This window comes from Chenopodium album, chromosome 13 (assembly GCF_948465745.1).
Source record: "Chenopodium album chromosome 13, dcCheAlbu1.1, whole genome shotgun sequence".
In the NCBI taxonomy this organism is placed as follows: Eukaryota; Viridiplantae; Streptophyta; class Magnoliopsida; order Caryophyllales; family Amaranthaceae; genus Chenopodium; species Chenopodium album.
Window position 1 is genome coordinate 17,872,028 of NC_137846.1, and position 20,346 is coordinate 17,892,373.

The 20,346-nt window shown below is 35.9% G+C and overlaps 1 protein-coding gene across 1 annotated transcript; it reads right to left on the bottom strand.

Moving 5' to 3' along the window:
- Positions 1 to 1,711: 1,711 nt before the first annotated feature.
- Positions 1,712 to 18,543, bottom strand: LOC145576449 (homeobox-DDT domain protein RLT3-like). Its single transcript, XM_081634209.1, has 18 exons — positions 18,245 to 18,543; positions 17,354 to 17,725; positions 15,529 to 15,587; positions 14,825 to 14,980; positions 14,595 to 14,717; positions 14,357 to 14,416; positions 14,050 to 14,272; positions 12,609 to 12,709; positions 12,101 to 12,187; positions 11,844 to 11,975; positions 11,587 to 11,727; positions 10,953 to 11,075; positions 10,380 to 10,826; positions 7,624 to 8,028; positions 6,900 to 7,517; positions 5,060 to 5,164; positions 4,723 to 4,927; positions 1,712 to 2,342 (listed from the first exon to the last, which is right to left on the bottom strand). The coding sequence occupies exons 1-17, from the start codon at positions 18,390 to 18,392 to the stop codon at positions 4,724 to 4,726; spliced, it is 3,504 nt and encodes a 1,167-aa protein (XP_081490335.1). The 5' UTR covers positions 18,393 to 18,543; the 3' UTR covers positions 1,712 to 2,342; position 4,723.
- Between the last annotated feature and the right edge of the window lie 1,803 nt (positions 18,544 to 20,346).

The following is a 20,346-nucleotide window of genomic DNA, read 5'->3' on the forward strand; positions in this document are numbered from 1 at the left end:
ACATTGATTCCCCAACCCCCTAGACTTTTCCATTCCCATTCCCTAGCCACCATTACACCACCATGCCAACACCAGCCACCACCCTTCTACCCTACCCGCACCGCACAGCCACCACCTAACCCCTCGTCGCACCGCCTATTCGCACCTCCCCTCTGTCGCACGGCCCCTCTGCGCACCTCCCCTCTGTCGCACCGCCTGTTCGCACCTCCCCTCTATCGCGCCTAAACTACATTTTGTTCGCATCGCCCCTCGTCGCACCGCCTGTTCGCACCTCCCCTCGTCGCACCGCCTGTTCGCACCTCCCCTCGAAAACCTCGTCGCACCGCCGATGATTAGGGTTTTTGTGGGGTTTGAGATGATGGAAAATTAGGGTTTATGAGTGGGTGGAGGTTTTCCGGGGAGGGGAGGAGTGGTGGAGATGCGACGGGCTACAGGGGATGCCGAAAAGGTGGTGGCTGGGCGGTGGGGTAGCTGGAGAAGTGGGAAAGTGAAGGAAAGGGGGTTATGTGGTGGTGGTGATTCCCTTTAGTTTTTGTAAAACAAACAGCATGCTATATGGAATGGGTTTCATTCCATTCTCCTTGAATCCCTTTATTCATTCCATTCCATTGACCCTGTGTGAACCAAATGACCCCTTAATAATGTAGTTATTATGATACTCCGTATCATTTAACACTAATTAACAACAATACCACATGATCTTGACCAAATTGTTAATAATATTACTAATCATTGAAACTATAAAGTGATTATGAATTAAAATTAGAGTTTATGTTTTGGAAAAATAGATATAAAGTGGGAAAAAACAAAAAATTGCATATCGAATCGGCTTAGATAACCGTTAATTTTAAAATGATACCCAATAACCATACCCGATAACAAATCATCGCAATAGGTACCCAAATCGTTATGGTTATAGGAATGAGTACCCTAATTTTTGAAATGGTTATGGATCGGGTTTTTCGAGTAGTTTTGCTCAGCTCGAGGAATAAGCCCCAAATTTTCATTGCCCCCGCTAAAGGTTGGTGGAGGGAAACGAAATTTTTATTTTTTGCAACAACATTTCCAATGTTATATTTTATGTCGTTGCAACAACAAACAGTTATATCATAAAATATGTTGTTAGATAGGTTTTAATACAAAATATAAAGTTTTATAATATAATTTTAAAAATAAGTTTCATTAATATTTAATTATATAAAAATAAAGTCAAACTAGTGCATTGACATGTGTGTAATGTTTGACTGTGTCATGTATTATAGGATAGAGAGAGTAACATTTTTAGATCACATCAACAATGTTTTCTGATAAAGAATATTATTTAATCATATAACATTGCAAGGAATACATATGACAATCATTAAGTCGTACAAAATATATTATAACTAATTACTACCTTCATTTCGAATTAGTTGCAACTTTGAACTCGACAAGGATTTTAAGACTAATTTTTATAATGGTTGATTAACGAATTAAAGATAGGAAATCAAGCAAGGTAGGAGAGAGAAAGTAAAGGTAATTAATAAATTAACCACCACCACCAACAGTACCCACCGGGACCACTACCACCAACAGAACCCCTTCTTAGCTCGAAAAACCCCAAAATCACCCCCTATTAGCTCAAACCACCTTAAAACCACTCTTTCTCAACTCAAACAAAAATTGAAATTTTATTTTTTACTTGGCTATGTGTATTTTATATTTCTGTAATTTGTTATTTCCGTGTTTTCGATTGGAACAAATGTACCATCCTCCACGAACCACAGGATTGTATATAATCACTTACTTTCGTATTACATCAAGGACTATTATAGGATTATGAAACGAATTGTAATCCCTACTACATGTCTACATTGCCCAAATCAGCATTATCACATTTATTAATTTATACGTATAATGAACTCACGACCACTGTGTAGTGACAGAACAATATGATACTCTACTCAAAATTTTGGTATGCTTTACAGCACTGTTCTACAAGGTTTTCATGGGTATGGATGCTTGCTTTCTAATGCCTATAAACTCTTTCAAGAGAATGGTGGCATGGCGCCGTTGCCACAAGTTTCTAAAGTTCTAACTGTACACTACTATCTCTTTAGCCAACCTTGCCAAGATATTCAAAGTAATAAGAATGAGCACCTGCAACACTTCTGTTAGTTCTGTACAAGATTCCCAGCCATTCTCATTCGAAGCCTCCGAGCTGTTATCCAAAAGGTAGAAAATCATAGCCTTTTATGGGTCTGAATGCCACTTGTAAAGTGAACAATCAAATCTTCTACCAGCCCAACGGCGAGCATCTCAGTCATCACCAGCTGAAACCGCGACTGGTGCTAACTTCTGGCCTGAAATAGGAATTCAATATGGCTTAATATAAGTAAACAAATGAAAGTATCAGACACCGAAAGAGATAAAAAGACAATGGCATATCATGCAGCACAGGAGAAGTCTATTCAATTAACAGGGATCATTACATCCTGACTGTCTTTGGCAGTTCAAAAATCAGTAGCTTTTAGAGAGAGGATCTTAAACTTGATCAAACATCTTTTTTCACTTCAGTAAGTCAGAACGGGTTGTTATGAGAGAGGATCTTAAACTCTGAGCAAGCTTCTCACAAAAATCCTATAAGCATCTAACTGCTTTACTTAATATGGCAGCTTATAAAATCCCCGTATTGACACCAGCTTTTAGCTAATTAAACAACTAAGTTTGCAAAATTCTTACTTTAGACCAACTACAGAGTATCAATAAACAACTAGCATCTTTCATCAACCTTTGCCAATTTAACTATTTGTTCTTCAATGGCAATTGGCAACTTTCATACTAAATCACTCATATTTTTGGCGCCTGAGTCCTAGCCAAACATGCTCTCAAATTTTCTACGATTATTAGCAGAAAACCACCCCTTGTCATCCAAATGCAAAAGTAACATAAAATCACCCTTCAGTATTAACTTCCTTGCAAAGCAACCCCTTTAAACGTAAGCACATGTTTATCTAATATATTATTCTTCCTTTTTTTTTAAATACCCTCCTACTAAATGGACAAATACTATGAATATGGAAAAACTGAAATTTGAAATAAATATAATTATCAATTTTCATGTTAAATCAAACAGCAAAATACCTTGAAATCATTTAATATAGGGAAGATTTAAGGCCTCATTTAGGGTGGTTTTTTGATAATAATTCAAACCATTATCACTATATCTCTTGCCCTGTATTGTACACAGATTAGGAACACAATGCTCCAAGGCATCAGGGCATCAGGCATAAATGACAATATGCAACCACTAGTCACAAACCTTATTACAAAATAAAATTATTAAACTAAAGCATTGATTTCAAGTAACTCCCCCTAGGCCTACACACTTTTGACCTTTTGCCCAACCCCAACTCAGGGAGGGAGAGAGTGTCGATCAAATAGTTGACAAAGATGAGCATGGGAGAAAGGTGAAAAGAACCCTATTTAGGGAGTAAAGAACTAAAGATATATCAATCCTACTTCAAAATAGCTTGCCTTATACTATTATAGAAAAATTAACCAAAAAATAAATAAATAAATAAGAATTTTGCCTTATACCAGCTAAAGGAGCCTGGTTGTTTCAGTAAAAACAAATACACTCAAGCATGTTAACATTCAGCTTAGAAACACAAGACAAGGGGTTAGCATATCGAGTAACAAATTCACACCAATAGCGTTAGATTTTCAAATAATGTTACATCAGTGGAAAAATCAAGTCTACTTCAAGGTTTAAATAAAAGCTATATTCAAAGCAACAACGAACTTTGTTTATTTCATAGGTATATTATCAACCCAAATCCTGGGCCTCTGAGAAGACTCCTGCTAATTCTTTCCAAATAGTGTTGCATCAGTGGAAAATCAAGTTTAATTTGAGCTAGAGATATAAGTTTTTTTCACCAATGATGAGCTTTGCTAATTTCCTAGGTATAATACCAAAAAACTAGGGACAGGCCAGGGCCTCTGAGAAGGCTTTTGCTGGGGCTGCATATGGCAGTGAAAAGGCAACTCATAATCACAAACCCTTAATCCCAATCTAATGAGGCTGGCTGATTAAAGTATTAAACAGTTTTTATCTCCAGTCGTTGTCAACAATGTTTTTTTTTTCCTCCATCTCTTAATATCAAGTGCTCGATGCTCTTGTAAACCCAATTTCCACAAAAAAATTCTTCACTCCTTGATATCCACAATCCCAACTATCCTTCGAAACATCTTTTTTTCCAAATATATCCCTCAAGGTGTTCCAGCACATCCATCTAAACATAAGTATCTCTATTACATTCAGCTCCCTAATATTATATTTCGATCCTTCTCAAATGCCCAACTTACAGAACCATATAACAGCACTTGTATAATAGCTGACCTGTAGAATATACCACAATCACCCAATACTCCTAATTGAACGAGTGGTCAAAAAAATATGGATCGATCATCCTTTACTAAAATATCAGTGAGGACATCTAATCTAATCACTTTTAAAGCTAATACAAAAATTTAGGCCGAAAAGCTAGATATATGTAATCTAATCACTTTCTAAAGCTAAATACAAGCATCTAATCTAATGTAATGCATAGCCAACTCTGCAAACCTTAGAGGCAGATAAGCTATATGTGAAGTACATCCATCTAGAAGACCACAATATCAAATGAGCTTAGCAAAGGGTGGAAAAAGCTGAGAAAAATAAAATAATATTAGCCAGCATACCTTAAGCAGTTCCAACTACTCCCTCATCCAACTGCAAAGCAATAAAGGAATCAAATTTCACCAGCCATAGTGCAACAGCAGATGAAGTTTGGGGCATATTTTGAAAGTGTGTGACAAAGTCTTCAACTGTAGACTCACATTCGTGTATGGCATTGCATTGCAGCACCCAATCCACATTAAGGGAACCAACAAAATCACCAAGAACCTATTATACAGTAAGCAGGAAAACAATCAGTGGGAAAAAGATATACATAGATTTAGGAAAGAGGCACCAACAAAAATGATTTAAAGTGGACAGAAAACAAGCAATAGATCAGAAAATAATTACATAGCATACCTGTAAAAGCTCATGTAATGAAGAGGTGCGTCTGAGCCGCCGGACCCAAAGCTTGTAAGCGGATTTTTTCCATGCCCCAATCAGCGCGCCTTCTGGCATAAACAACTGTAAGACAAATGTTAGTTCAGAATCATAAAAGAGATCTGAACATCTTCAAAAGGGGCTAATCTGCCATAACTAAACAGGTAAGTCATTTAAAATATATACTCCGTTAAATAAAATTATATGTTTTACAGTGGTGGAGCAAAATTCTAACAAATCAAGCAAATTGATGGGAGAAACCAAGGCGCTAATCACATGTTACATCCAAAGTGCATAACAGGGATATCCATGATCATTGGCCCATAGAAGCCAAAAGCCTACCCTCTTCAACAAAGAAGCTTGAATGCAAAGCCAATCGCGGAAGCCTATCATTCCTCTCTAACCAAATAATCTAGACACGAAACAGTAAATAATAAGACCACCACAAATTTTTATAGGAAACTCCTATTACTCACTTATTGGGCCTGAAAACTCCAAAAACACAAGTTGGATTATTCCAACTAATTCATAATTACAATGAGACTGTTTGGTTCATGCTAGAAAAAGGAATCAAGAACAGCAAAAATCTTTTTCTTTTTTTTTTTTTTTTTTTTTTTGGTTCAACCAGGGAATTCAAGACAGTTCCATATCTGTTTGGCTTCAACTGGATTAAAAAATGGAGCCACTTCAGCTCCTCTCTTTCCTCCAAGCCACCATAGCTCTTCTCACCACCCCTTACCATCTTTTTCATTGTTTCTCTTCCACGCATTTGCTGATATGGGCATCTCAAAGGACAACTGCCACTGTTTTCCGCAATTGCCAGTGAACTTTTGGAGGCCAACTCAGCCATGGTTTCAAAAAAAAAAAAAAAAAAAAATTGAGTTGAAGTTAACCGACTTAAGTCCAGAGTTGTGGTCAGAAGATCCTAGTCTGCAGAACAACCATTAACACTTTGTTTGGATTGAAGGAAATGGAGGGAAAGGAAGGGAAGTGAAATGGAGGGATGAATTATCTTTTATTTGGATAACAGATGAGGGAAGAAGGGAATTTGAGGGGAGAGAAAGAAGGGATTAAATTGTAAGAAATTGATCTCTCCAACAATGGAGATATTTGGAAGGAAAACTAATCATTCTTCCCTACCCTCCCCTTCTTTTCCTTCCCCTTTCTCTATCCAAACACACCGTAAAAGACAAGTACAGAAGATGACGACAGGGAAAAAAGGAGGATCAACGAACAGAGAGAGAGAGAGGGGCATGATGCTGATGTCGAAGCAAACTATATAGAGAGACTGTAAAGGTAAAGGTGAGAAGGGGCAGAGGTAGAGGTGGGTGATGTGGAATGTGAAGAGGGATTTTGAGGTATTAAAAACCTGAGGGTGGGTAATCAAGGTAGAAGGGTTTCAGGTAAACTGAGAAAGAAAATAAGGGAATTGAAAAGAATGAATAAAAATTTAGAAAAGATAATCAGGAGCTGTGAATTGTGATTACCTTCCTTTTCTTGAATGTCCCTGTACCTAATAACCCCTACATGCGCTCTGCCGAAGATTATTAACTACAAAGAGCTACTAAGATCTGATTATAAAAAGGATATTAAGTATCTTATTTTTTTAATAAAATCTAGATCTTAGACCAAAAATTAATGCCTTTCAGATATCACACCTACCAGTCCAGGAACATATGGTGATCTGGAACTTATTTAACAAAGGTATACAGAATTGACTGACTTTTCATGTTGTAAGCATATAGATAGCCAATGCAGAAAAACGCGGTTATATGTTGGCCAAACACCTAGGTCACTTAATAAGTTTGGACAAACACACCTCAATCACATGGATTGCAGCTTTGAGAGCCTGTAGCTTTGATGGTAACACTTTATGCATTGGGTAGATATCAGCATCTTCACGGGCATGACATGTAGCCACATGGATAGCATACTTTTCTTCAAGATCAAAGTCAAGCTCAAATGTTGTATGGCATGCCTTACAGTGCCTCTCATCTCGCCAATACAGATCATTACAACTTCCACATCTTGTCCATGAATCAAAAAATGACCGTTTGCCATGTCTAACAGCATGAAGATTGGAGTAAAAGTTGTTCCATATCCACGAGTCGTAAGCTTGAAGGCGTTCATATTTCTTTTTTTCCTCTTCTACCTTTTTCTCAAAGATGAAAGGTGCAGCACCAGAAGATGTTACAGCATTAAATGAAGTCTCACCCAATGAAAGGTTATCTATTTCAGATATGGGTGACAAGCTATCTTCATTGGTCCTATCTATTTCAGAGAGACCAGATTGTGTTGAATGGCTGACATTAAAATCAACTGGTACCCTGCTCAACATTTCTTCAATGAGAAATGTCATACGCTTTTCCAATGATGCCAACAGGACTGCCTCTCTCCTACCTTGACCATTCAAAGAAGCCAACAAGCCATATAGATCCTGCAATCAAATTCAGTAGAAAAACATTCAAGACATAAGATAAAAGAAAAAAGTTAATAGAGCAGATGCCAATTAATAAGGAAAATGAGGAAATATTAATTGTCACCTCTTCACTATCAATCACTTGCCACTGACCATCTTCAGAAGACTCAACATAGATTTGTTTATGTCCAGGATCATCAGCATCACAAGTACCCAAGAAGAGCCAGTATCTGTTATACCTGCGATCAGACCCCAAAAAAATAGTTTGAATTGGATGTGGAGCATCTCCCTTTCCTGCACCATTGAGGCCTTTTTTCATGCTAGAATATCTATCTTCTTTGCAAACCATTGATAGCACCACTGATGAATCAACAACACAATTATCTGAAGACAGACGCCCGTTATCTGTAACATCCCCAAAGGATGAGGTAAGCAAGCTAGGTCGCTTTACTGTAGATCGCTTTATTTTTCCTCCAGATCCATTCTGATAAATCCTTGGAACACATTCTGCAAGTACTGACGATGGATCCTACAAAGCAACCAAACATTTAGTAAATATGAAGGGGTAAAAAAAACACTATAGAAAACAGCCAAGAAACATAAAGTAATCACGTCAACTTATTCTCATGAGGAACTAGACACCTATATCACCTAGGGGGTCAAAACAGCAAATATAGTAGGGGATTGAATGAATGCTGGTCTTCTTTCAGTATTAAATAAGGTTGGAACTTAATGAGTAATATACATTAATCAATGAATTGACGAAGAACCATGAGTCTCAACCAAGATACAAACCATTCAAATAACAACACCAGTGTTTGACCATTAAGCAAATTAGGCCTTTTGTAAAGACATGCAAATTTCATGGAGTGCCACGATCATAAACTTGTTCAGCATTCTATACCATTCTGGAACAAGACAAGTGCCATAAAACAATTCTTTAAACTATGAGCAATCCAAGTCTACACAATGTAAGATACAGATGGAGAAGATTTCCAAACTAATGCAACCATTTTATTCTTAAAAATTATATCTATGTCACAGCTATCTACCGGGTGAAACCTTCTCTCAACAAGACAACAAATTAAGAGAAAAAAGGAAACTAAAAAAACACAACTGGTAACTAATACCACTAAGCACTAAGTGAAATTCTTTAGTTATTCCTCAATTCACTTTTATTAATTACAAGTTCAATTCTTGCAAGAAATTGTTTCTAACACCTAAGAGTCCTAATTAAAAACTCTTACCTCATAGTCTCGTAGAGAATTGGTTCTTTCTTAATGGTAGGTTGAAAACAAGAATTAAATAATTTACTAACCTCAAAATTTGCAAATTTAAGAAGTTTTGAGTCACATCAAGATGTTGACCACATTCGAAGTACTGAAAACAAGTAGGGATCAATGTATGAAAAGGCTCAAGGCACTCATAAATGCAACTGTGCACCTCATTCAAATGAGGCGCATTTAATAAATAGCAAAACATATACTGGAATATTAAGCTGTGTGCCGCAAGCTGTGCAATAGTGTGCGGTGCATCTATGGTGAGCCTCACCAACAAATCAACAATGACGACCAGATAAGGTGCATGGCCTATGTCACCTTGCACCTGAGCTTATAGACAGGTAGGGATAGAAGGTACTCATACCAACCATGATTTAGAAAATGTAAAATGAAAGTTCTGAAGTCAACTACAAATAATGACCATCTCTTTGAAACGGCATACCTTAGAAAGGGATTTAGCCAGGCAAACTTTTCAAACTCAGTCAAAAAATATCAATCAATGTGGGCATTTTGTACAGAGAGGCTTGGGCAAAACGAAAGGTTTTGACCCATTTAGATGTTTGACCAGTCAAAACCTCTAATGTTAGTGTTTGGTAAAGAGGGGTTCAGAAGAGTTTTTTGGGTACAGACATCTCATTTTGAAAAGGCTACGAAGAGGGGAAACATATATTCTATCCAAAAGTTCTTCAAATTTACTCTTTATCATGGATTCTCAAAACTTCAATAATAAATTATGCAAAATCCTTATTGGTAAGAGAATTCTATCAGCTAATGGCGAATTGGCGATTGCCCCTTTTTTTATAGAGAGAGTACTTTTATAAATGAGCAGCAGTAAGTGCAGACTGCAGAGGATAAATTGTCCTCATAATAGTAAACAAACAGATTATATATTCGCCTATATCCGTTGAGTACCAATTGAGTAATTCACAAATTCCCCAGCTGGCAGCTGCCTTAGCCCACAAAAAAAGCTAGATAAGTAATCCCATTACACAAGTACACAATACATCATCACTCAAAGTGTTCTCTTAAAGATTTTCCATTATAAACATGAACACCACAGAATCTCCAAAGAATTTTGCCAAAATATCTTCTCTTTGGCCACCATAACCCACAAAACAATTGCAACAGATCCATAACAGTACATGGGATTATCCAGTACCCTTCGCAAAAATCCCCCTCCAATCTCACAATGAAGGAATTAGTGTGAGCACGTCTCAAAATTAGTACAAAACTTACGTATATCAGGCTTTTACAAAACATTTTATTAACAAACAAGCAAAACAGCTAATACAATCAGTTAGTCATACCAGCTAATACAAAAGGGCTATTAGCAGCTAACCACTAAATGGCCAAAGAGCGCCATATAAGATGAAATTTCAGTATGTTATGTTGCATTTAAAGTTGGAATAACATATGAAGAAAGCAGTAGAACTTTGTTTTGGGAGGAAACTAGGTAGACAACTGTTTATGACTGTGTAGGCCTTTGACAAGAAACAAAAACAGGAAAATAAAAATGAAAAAAACACTAACAAAAGGCATGCAAAAAAATGAAACAATGAAGATTGAAGTTATGATCAAAATCAAAGTCATTACAACATACCTCCATCCTAATGCTGGATCCAGCCCTTACAAGATCAATAAGAGCTAGTAAGGCATTCAGCTTCTCCTCAATGCTTAGGTCCGAATATTCTCCCTCCATGAGACCTAACAGCCATGACTCCCCAGGATGACTTTCGTCGATTACAGAGGAAAGACTCAATAGATTACTTTCAGGAGACAGATGACCCATATTAGGCCTTGAAGAAGATATTCCAGAGTCACAATCTGCATTATTACTGAGAGGATTGGAAAGCCTGGATTCTTCATCAATGCTTCCACAATCTTCGTTATCCGACAGAGCATCTTCATCTTTCTTCAAGATTGATGCTAAACGTAGACGGTATGTGGAAGACGAAATTTTTTCAAATAATGTTATATCACTAGCCAAAATAGAGTAAATTGAATCTTCAAGTTCATCATCTGTTTTTCCCAGATTTAAGTCCACAATCTACAAGAAAAAAACCACAGTATCATCATTCAGTATTAGGTAATTGTCGTAATATACAAAGTGACACGTGTTTACAATCACATCAGACAGATGAAGATTGGTATACACTAAAACTCATAGACATGCCTGTGAAGATTTTGCCAACTCAGTGACCTTCATTCCATTGTTCCCTTGCTCAAACAAAATGCTAAAAAGTTTTCCCTTCAATGTATCAGGCTGCAATCCGTACTTGGCCATATGATCTGTTTCCTGGGAAAAAAGACATACATCCAAAAATATCAGTTCATGAAAGCATAGATGCTTGCAATGCATAGTATAGAAAAGAGATATGACATTTGATAAACACATACATCTGCGCCACAACTCCTGGAAACCAAGCCTTGAGAAACAAAATGAATAGTGACTACACAGCTTAACCCTTAGGCTATGCAAGATTTATGTTAAACAGAGTTAATCATATACAACATCAGCATCACTTTGTAGATGCTATTAGGCAGAAGATATAGTTAGGTTTAATTATATCCTTTTCAGTTCTAGATCGCTCACTTGTAGACAAAGCCTAGATTCTACCAAAAATACCAGGAAGACTGCCTCATCATTTCATGCCCCAGAATAATTCGGCAAATTCAGATAAAATGATGAAGAAAAGAACAGCCTTAACTAACAAAATACATATTTCAACACTAAGGACATAGCTATCGCGTATTAGGAGCAACATAAATTCATCTCCTTAGCCAAGAATCAGCACAAAGCCACAAACCTTGGTAAGGCATCCTTTACTTTGGTTACTATCTTTTGATCCAAAGCCAGCAGCAATCAGGACTTGTCGCAATATTTCAGTCCATGTCAAAGGATTCAGAGTTGTCTTCCAAAAGTTCACAACAGAATCCTGTGTCTCAGTCTGCCACATTACAAATTAACAATAACTTAAGCTGTTTTTCTAGCAGCAAAAATACAAAAACATGACACAGATTCACATCATGCCTAAAAAGCATCCCTTCCAAAAGCTAGACTTACCATATGAAGCAAATTCAGAAACATGCCGTTTTTATTTGAATGTATGGAAAGCCCATTAGAAGTCTCATTTTGAATATCAGACAGCAACAGTCCAAGGAGACATACATGCAGTTTCCCTAGTAATGAGGAATCCTGAAAGCAATTTAGAGGGGGTCAAAATTGAGATGCAAGATGTGACATGCTGCAAAAGTTAAAGAGAAAGTGGAGCAATCTATTTGGTATCAAATTTTGCAGCAAGGAAAACAGAGTTAACTCACCTTATCATGGAATGCCGTTGCAAAGTCATCAAAGGTAAATGGATAAAGATCTAGTATTACAGCATAAGTATACAGAAAGTGAAGAGCCTGTTCACAAATATAATATTCATCAATACAAAGTTCAAGACATCTTAAACAAATCAAGTACAAAGATCAGAATCCCAGCAAAGATCTCAACATATTCCTTAATAATGCTTTTATTCATTAGGATAGATAAACAAATTAAAACAAACATCAATGTAAACATAAAATGTCTATAAGCATTGTAAATGCATAACTTTTTTATTAAGACAGCAACATATGGAAGCTCACTTGGCACTTTAAAAACATAACACCTAGAACCATAGAAAATACTAACAAATATCTAAACAAACAAATTATACCCTTTAAGGATCTTTACAGTCACTTAACAACAAACAAGACAATATTATGTTTAAAATATTATCAATACATTTCATTGTTGGATGTATGCATCTATATCTTAATCGGAAAGATCATATTAACATACCTTTAAAAGTTTCTTCTCAAGCTCCAAGGAAGAGTTCCAAGGTTGCATATGGCATGGCTTTCTCATTCTAACAGATTCAGGGGGGAACTTAGGCAGAAGACCTGTTCACAACAAAGCATTGGTAGTCTGTAATTGAAAGAAAATGATAGTTTCTTATAAACTCTCACTTGTCCAAAAAATTGCTTTACACTTGAGCTTATAACAGAGAATAGGAATACTTAGTACATGCATAGTCGAAATAATTGGGAATGCATAGACAGAGAATAAAACAAAAAGAGAATTTTTAAGGCAGAAATAAGATATAATACCTACAAGGCCATTTGGTATCACTGCCATCTTTCAGTTTTTGGTTTTAGGATAGCTGTCAATTCGGGTATTCAAGTCGGGTTCGGGTCGGGTCAAATTAGGTCTCAGGTTAAATCAGGATCAGGTTACGTCGGGTCAATCTAGCTTTAGATCAGGTTTAGGTTCGGGTCTGGTCAATTTCAATTCAGGTTATTCCGGGTCATTCACCTTTTCAGGTATAAGTCGGGTTCGATTTGAGTCAAATTCAGATCGGGTTCAATTTCAGGTTCGGGTTGTGTTGAGTCGAGTTTGGGTGGGTTAATAGATGGTACATTCGGGTTTGGGTTAGTGTTGGGTCGGATTTTAGTTCAAGACTAATTATAATAAATATCAATGTGGTCAAGTTGAACCTATATAATTACCCCTTCCATAATTTGATCAAGCATTATCAAGATTTTATTAAACCTATATACGAGTAATAGAGAACAAAATGTATATAAGTTGTACCAGATTGAGGGTTTACAAAATTATACCAGTATATAAGCTGAACAAAAGGTATATAAAATTTTATTTAACCTTCTATGACACGGGTATAGGTGTTAATTGGGCCGCGTACTAGTTCGAGTTCGGATTATTGTCGGGTCGGGTTAAATCGGTTGACGGTTACCATCAAGTTGGGGGTTCAGGTCATAAACTATTGGAATATTGGATCAAATCGGCTTGTCGCCTTGTCGGTTAACAAGGTCGGGTTACAGGTCACTAGTTTCACCCCATTGTTCGGGTACAAGTTGGGTTCAGATCATTACCAGTTCAGGACAGGTTCTCGGGTCGGGTCAGTTTTGACAGCTCTAGGATATTAAGTCATTGATATGTGTTGAACAATAAACTTAAAATTTGTTAGATTAAACATGTCAGCTTTGAAAACTAACAAAAATCTGGGAACTACTTCTTTTGGTTTTCATAATCTCTTTTAATCTTCATCATTTTCAAGAAACTGGTATTTCACAATGAAATGAACAGGCTCTAAGTTATTTCATAGATGAAAGTGAAGCTCATGTTGGGACACCACAAAATGGTAATTGCGAACTCTGAAGCTATATATGAGGCACAGAAAGCAAATAATTGCCAGTTTTTAAAGGAAAAGAAATAAACAAACCTTTGCAAAGGGAACAGCCATTATTTCCAGTCTTCCCACCATTAGCAAAATGAGCACCACACGTTAGTGGATTTGGTCCAGCTTGGAGCTCCCTCAGCTCAAGCTCTTCATCATCTGCCTTTGTAGGAAATGAACAGAGATTTTCGTCATGGCTAGCTAAATCCAAAGCAATTTTGCAGCAATCTTTGCGTGTATTCTGAGTTTCTTTCTGACTACAATTAACCTGAAACATGCCAAGATAAGTTACTAAAGTCCTTCCTGGCAATACTAGTACTAGATTGTTTCATGCAAAATTGAACAGGTTTACCTTTCTACGTTGAGGAAGAGTTTTCTTCTTCTCCTGCAATTTGTTCTCTGACCTTCTCTGCTGGTTTAAGTAAAAGAGAGCAAACCAAAAACTCAATATTCCATATAATTTGAAACCATATAATTGGAAATACAGCTGCAAACATTTTCTTAAAAAATTAATCTCATAGCAGTGGCCTTCCAGCTACTAAAGAGCATTGCATGACAAAGATAATCCAAAATCTAAACATATCACATACAGCAGCAGGTTTCCATCTCACTGGTCTACTCTTGGAATCAGGATTCGCCAGCTGTGAAGAAGTCATAAATCCTTTGCCCATGCCGTATCTTTTTCCCGGTTGACTATTTTTATGTGCAAGCATCTAGGAAAAGGAATAGATGATGCCGAACAGTAACGTCAATAGGTTGAGGGGGAAAAATATTAAAGCCACACAATTATCAAGCAAAAAAAATTGACATGTTCCAGCACCTTTCCTCTTTTGGATGCTCCTACATTATCTCGAAAAGAAGCAAGATAATTCACCAGCTGCAAGTCTGACATCAGACCTTTCCCCTTTCCATGCTTCTTCATAGGAGTTTTCATTCGATTCCGTTGCTCAGCCTCTACAATAGCTGAATTTGTCACCTAAAATTGAAGCAAGTCACGAATTAAATACCATGTGATTCCCTCTAAACTACTTTCTTCATAGTCAATTTGTCATGTAGTGCATTATGTTTGGAGGAAGCTGATCAAAATTCACCCCTTTTTCTGTCTTGGAATTCTTTAAGGTTTAACAGGGATAAGAAAAGGCTGCAGAGGCACGATGATTTAATGGAACTTTACGTTGTTTATGAATGCAAAATTTTCACTTATCTTTTCAAGTACCAACTTATTTTGTAATTTGGTAGGGGGCAAGGATAACTTAGCTTCAGTTTCCTTTTAGGCTAAAGCAGCCGGACTCTCTGTTTGCTAACAACATATATTTTCTTTGTTATCATGAAATAAATTACAAATCAAAAGTAATTAGAGAATACAAAGAAAGTGGACAAGTTGTTTTCAGAATAGCAAACAAAAACGATAAATTTAACCCAATAATATTTTCCATGAATAAAATAAAAAAACATAAATTAAAAATTCCAAATCAGACAATATGCCATCTTCATTCATTCTATAGAAATAAATTGTGCCCTTACCTTCCTCCTTTTTAAGGCCCTTTGTTCACCTTGACATGCAACCTCACAACATCTACTATCTGGTCAACACCAAAAAGTAAAAAGAATGACCATTGAGGGGGAAGCAGGGATGAAAATACGAGATTTATAGTTTTATACTATATCTCTAAAATTTATAAACCGCATCTTGGTGAGTGCCTACACATGAATGAACATGTGAATAGTTACAAAAATAGATGAATGAGACCAACAGCTACTGATTGAATTGCAGTCAGATTAATATGGATGCAAATTTACAGTTGATTTCGTTCCTTATTTCTTTAAGAAAATATTATTGAAATCCAGAGATGTATAAAAGTGATCGACTACAATAAGGGATCACAAATACTGATACTATAAGTCATCTAAGCTTTCATGTCTTTTTAATTGGATATAACTTTTTCCCTGATTTTTAACAGGTAGTCCAGCACCAAAGGCTGCCCAGATCCATCAGCTTGTTAATTCCTTCTTCCAAAGATTGTGACAAAAGGTTGTACCAATGAGACACCGAGGAGATGCCCATCTACAATAAGAGGACTACACATAGCACAAAAGCACTATGATGTAACTTTATCCACAGAATCAATAAAGAACCCACCACTGTATATGGCTGTCAGTCTTGTCAAAAGCACAAAAGTTTGTCAGATCATCTTTACCCTCCCCCACCCCCTACTCAGCCAGGTTTCAGCAATCCAGGAAAGGAGTGAAGGAGCTCAAGAGAAATAAGTGAAGTTCATATAATGGGTTATCCCTCCCGAGTGCCTGCAAGGCTGCAATAGAAAGAAGAGCTAAATCCTAAACCCAACAAGCTTCTGTCCACTATACAAGAATTGAAACATGAGTCTTCCACAAGATTCAGTGCCATTTCTGCCAATCTCTCTCTGTGCTATATTGAACACACTAACAGCGAGGCTCTATATTTTGATATCAATTCATTTAGGCATTTGACAGATTTTACTTAGTAGCAAGAGCACCTACCCCATCCTATCTTCTAACACTTCTAATTTTATAAACACTAAAAAATTTAATCTCCTAGTACTGTACCTCCTTCATCGATAGTATACATTGGCCCATGTTTAGTATTACAGATGTACCAGGAATTTAATCAGTATTTCAATGCCAAGAGCAAGGAGTAAGGGATTTAGGATTCAGTACTCTGTATGCCTCGCATACCAAACAGAGTCAAAGATAGGCTAGAAATGACATTCAGCTGCAGAGCATCCACCAAATTCATCATCTGAAGTAAATTTAGAAAAATGAAAATCTAATCTCAAACTACATACCAAAAAGAGTCACAGCTCCACTAGAAACAACATTCAGCTACAGAAAATACACAAAATTCATTATCTGAAATTCTGAAGTAATTTTAGAATAAACAAATAATCTACTCATTAGAAATAGCAGTTCTCTGTTCTAAGTTCTAACTTCCAAGGTTAGCAAGGCAACCAAAGATTAATACAGTATGTGATGAACTAGAAGAAAGGATCAGACTTATTATTTATTTCATTTTGGCAAGAATTTATACCAACAAAAAAATCAGATGCCTAAAAATGAAAATGTCTCGCATGACACCTCAGTTCAGTAGCAGCATATGGTAAAGAAAACACTACATAGATAGCTAGAAAGGGTGCAGAAAAAGAAATCTGATGATTAACCTCAAACAAAGCAAAACAATTATCCAAATCAACACCAAGACAAAATACTTCAGGCGAAAAACATATTTCACAAGACTAAAAGATTGGTAAGGCATGCCAGGGAAAAAAAGTTAAATATAACATAGCTGTAACTTCCAATAGCAAACACTGACCTGGAATATCATTGCGGCCTTGAAATGCTGTTTCAGGAATAGGATCAAACTCCACACCAAGGGGCGGACCATCTTTCCTGAATATCTTCTTAAATATATAATCTGAAGAATACAACATATCTTGAATTAGACCCGGTCTTATTGTACAATCCCCGTGCTCTCGCTCTAAACTCGACAAATTCTTCTTTTTCTTTGTTTTACTCTTCCCCTTCGCTGTGCTTGGCACAGACCGATTTACTCCTCCTACATTTCTGCCAGCATCTGGATTATCTCTTCGACGCCGCTCAACATACCATCTTCTCACCTGCTCATAAGTCAGCCCTAAAGCTGAACTATAGTCCTCCAATCTACTCTGTGTCGGGTTTTTATCATCTGTTCAACGAATCAACCAAACAATCACCTTAAAATCACTAATTCCACAGTAAACTACTAAAAACAACTCAAACAGTAATCAATAGTCATCCAATTAATTTGAAATGAGCAGAAATTTCTGAATAATAGACTAAACAGCAACTAAATTTAAAAAATAAAAAAAAATAAAAAAAAAAAATTTGAATTCTGGACATTATACAGATAACTAATTCCACAAATTACAGCTCAATTACTAATAAATCCAATACAAAAACAAAAATAAAAACGATTATCGCATTTTTCCAGGACACGAACATAGACAAAATTGAGTGAACAAGCTAGAATAATCATTTTCATAAAAATGTCAACAAAAATTAAATTTACCGAAATTCAGAAATAATTCATCAATTAAAGTACAACAACTACCAAAATTGCAATAATTAAACAGAAATGTGTGACAAATCAGAAAAAAAAAAAAACTTGCCGAAAATTTCAAATTAAATTCAAAAATGAGTTACAGAGATCAACGTAACAAATTACCAATGTACAAATACTCCAAAGTTTGAAGTTGAAGAGGATTCTTCCTGAACATAGTATATCCAGCATCGTCGTCTTCGTCGAAGTCATTGAGACTGGTTGTAGGAGAGAGAGTGAAAGCTCCATTGTTATGGTGAAATTGAGCAGCCATTAAAGTTGAAGAGAATTCAATGAAGAATAGACGATAATAATGGTGAAGTTAATTTGAGGTTTTAATATTCGCCATTTTTAACGTCATGAAATAATTTGAAGAAGAAGAAGGGTTGTTTGTTGGTGGTGAGTTTAGGGTTTTAGGCTTTAGGGGTTTTACATCATCCTTATTTTAGAGCTAACAACGGAAAATATCTCGTTTTCTTTTTATTTGGGTTTTTGTAACGTGGAATTATCTCGCTTTTTCTATCATCTTGCAAAATTGAATATGGTGACCACATATATGGATATACCCCTTCTGACCTAAAAATGTGAGTATGAATTTCGGATGGTTTCCTCATAAGGGTTATGTATTGGAAAAAGGAATAAAATTAAGGCTATGTACATATTAAAGGAAGTATGTCGATATTAATGTTAACTAAATGACGAAAACTTGTTGTAACATCTTACATGGCGTTCCCACGTCGAAAGGGTCATGTAAGGACATTATCTACAGCTACTCAGCTAGGCATGTTAGCCTATCAAAATTTCCTACAAATGGAATAATTCTCAATGTACATTAAACATTTTTTTCTAGCAACTATATATTACTCTAACCTAGGTGAGTCCGTTTCACCGTGAATCAATCCATCCATACGTGTCATGCACAACTTGTTTAGCCGGTTACAAGTTTTTTGCGTTGTTTAAAACTGAAACCCATAAAGGTTGTAATATTTTGTGTAATCAAAATGTTAGAATTTAAAAACAATAGCTCAAAAGGTTGTTTACTAATAGCATTTTTTCCTAAAATAAATAATATGAAATTTATTAAAAGAATTAAAAGAAACATAAGTTTATGTTTAACACCATAGAACCAGTAGCAAAGGAGCCAAAGTTCAGCGGCTGGCTAATGGCTAGCTGCATAAACCAAGGTAGGAGAGGAGAAAGAGATTCGTGTGAGATGAGAGGTTCAGAGAGAAAATTTTGAGGGTTTTGGCCTTATTTAAATTGCTTTGGAGATTTATGAACATGCTTATGAAGTTTTGTGTATATATAGGCTCCTATAAACATATTATATATAGGTTTAAGTAATTATTATAACTTTATTATTAATGATGAAAATAATCACCTAGGCAGGTGGGCCTTGTACTAATCTATATCTATACTTTATATATTAAAAATCGTTTCTAATGTAGAATATGAGGCTTTTTTAAGAGTTGAACTCGAGACCAACAAGTAGTACGTTCAATAAAGCATAGATAACTTTTAACTTAAATCAGGGAGTCTATTTATATAGGAGTAATTTTTATCATTTTAAAACAACTTTACTACAAATGTACAACATTTATTTTGTGTATACTTAATTATTTATTTTTTTTTTTACACAAGTTTATAATTTTCAAAACCCTCACCAACAACTCCATCATATCTAGCAATCCCCTTCTACTTCCATTATCAAATACAGTCACACTCAACTTTTTATGGAGACATTTGGTTGCAAATTGTTGCCATGGCTCATAAAAGTGGGGTTGTGAATGTAATTAAGACTGACATGTTATTAGTTTCTCCGTGTTTCGGTAATGTCTACTCCCTTTTTACTTAATCAATTAGATGACTTGGTTTGTTTATCATCTCAAACCAGTAGTTTAAAATATTTACCAAATGTTCAGCAAAGATTCAAACATCTCAACTTAGGTACAAATTGGTGGAATTACTCAAAGGGCGATCTTCAATCTCAAATTACAAACTATGGAGTAGTATAAACCCAGGGCCACTCAATGACACTCGACAAACCATTGGTGAGATGGTACTTATTGAGTGTCAATAAGACACTGAACACATACATTATTCACTAGTTCTATCAATATAGTCTCTTTGGGTCACAATATCATATTATTGTAACCACCCTTTCCTTTATTTAAAAATAAATAAATAAATAAATAATAAAAATAAATAAAAAATAAAAACTAAATAAG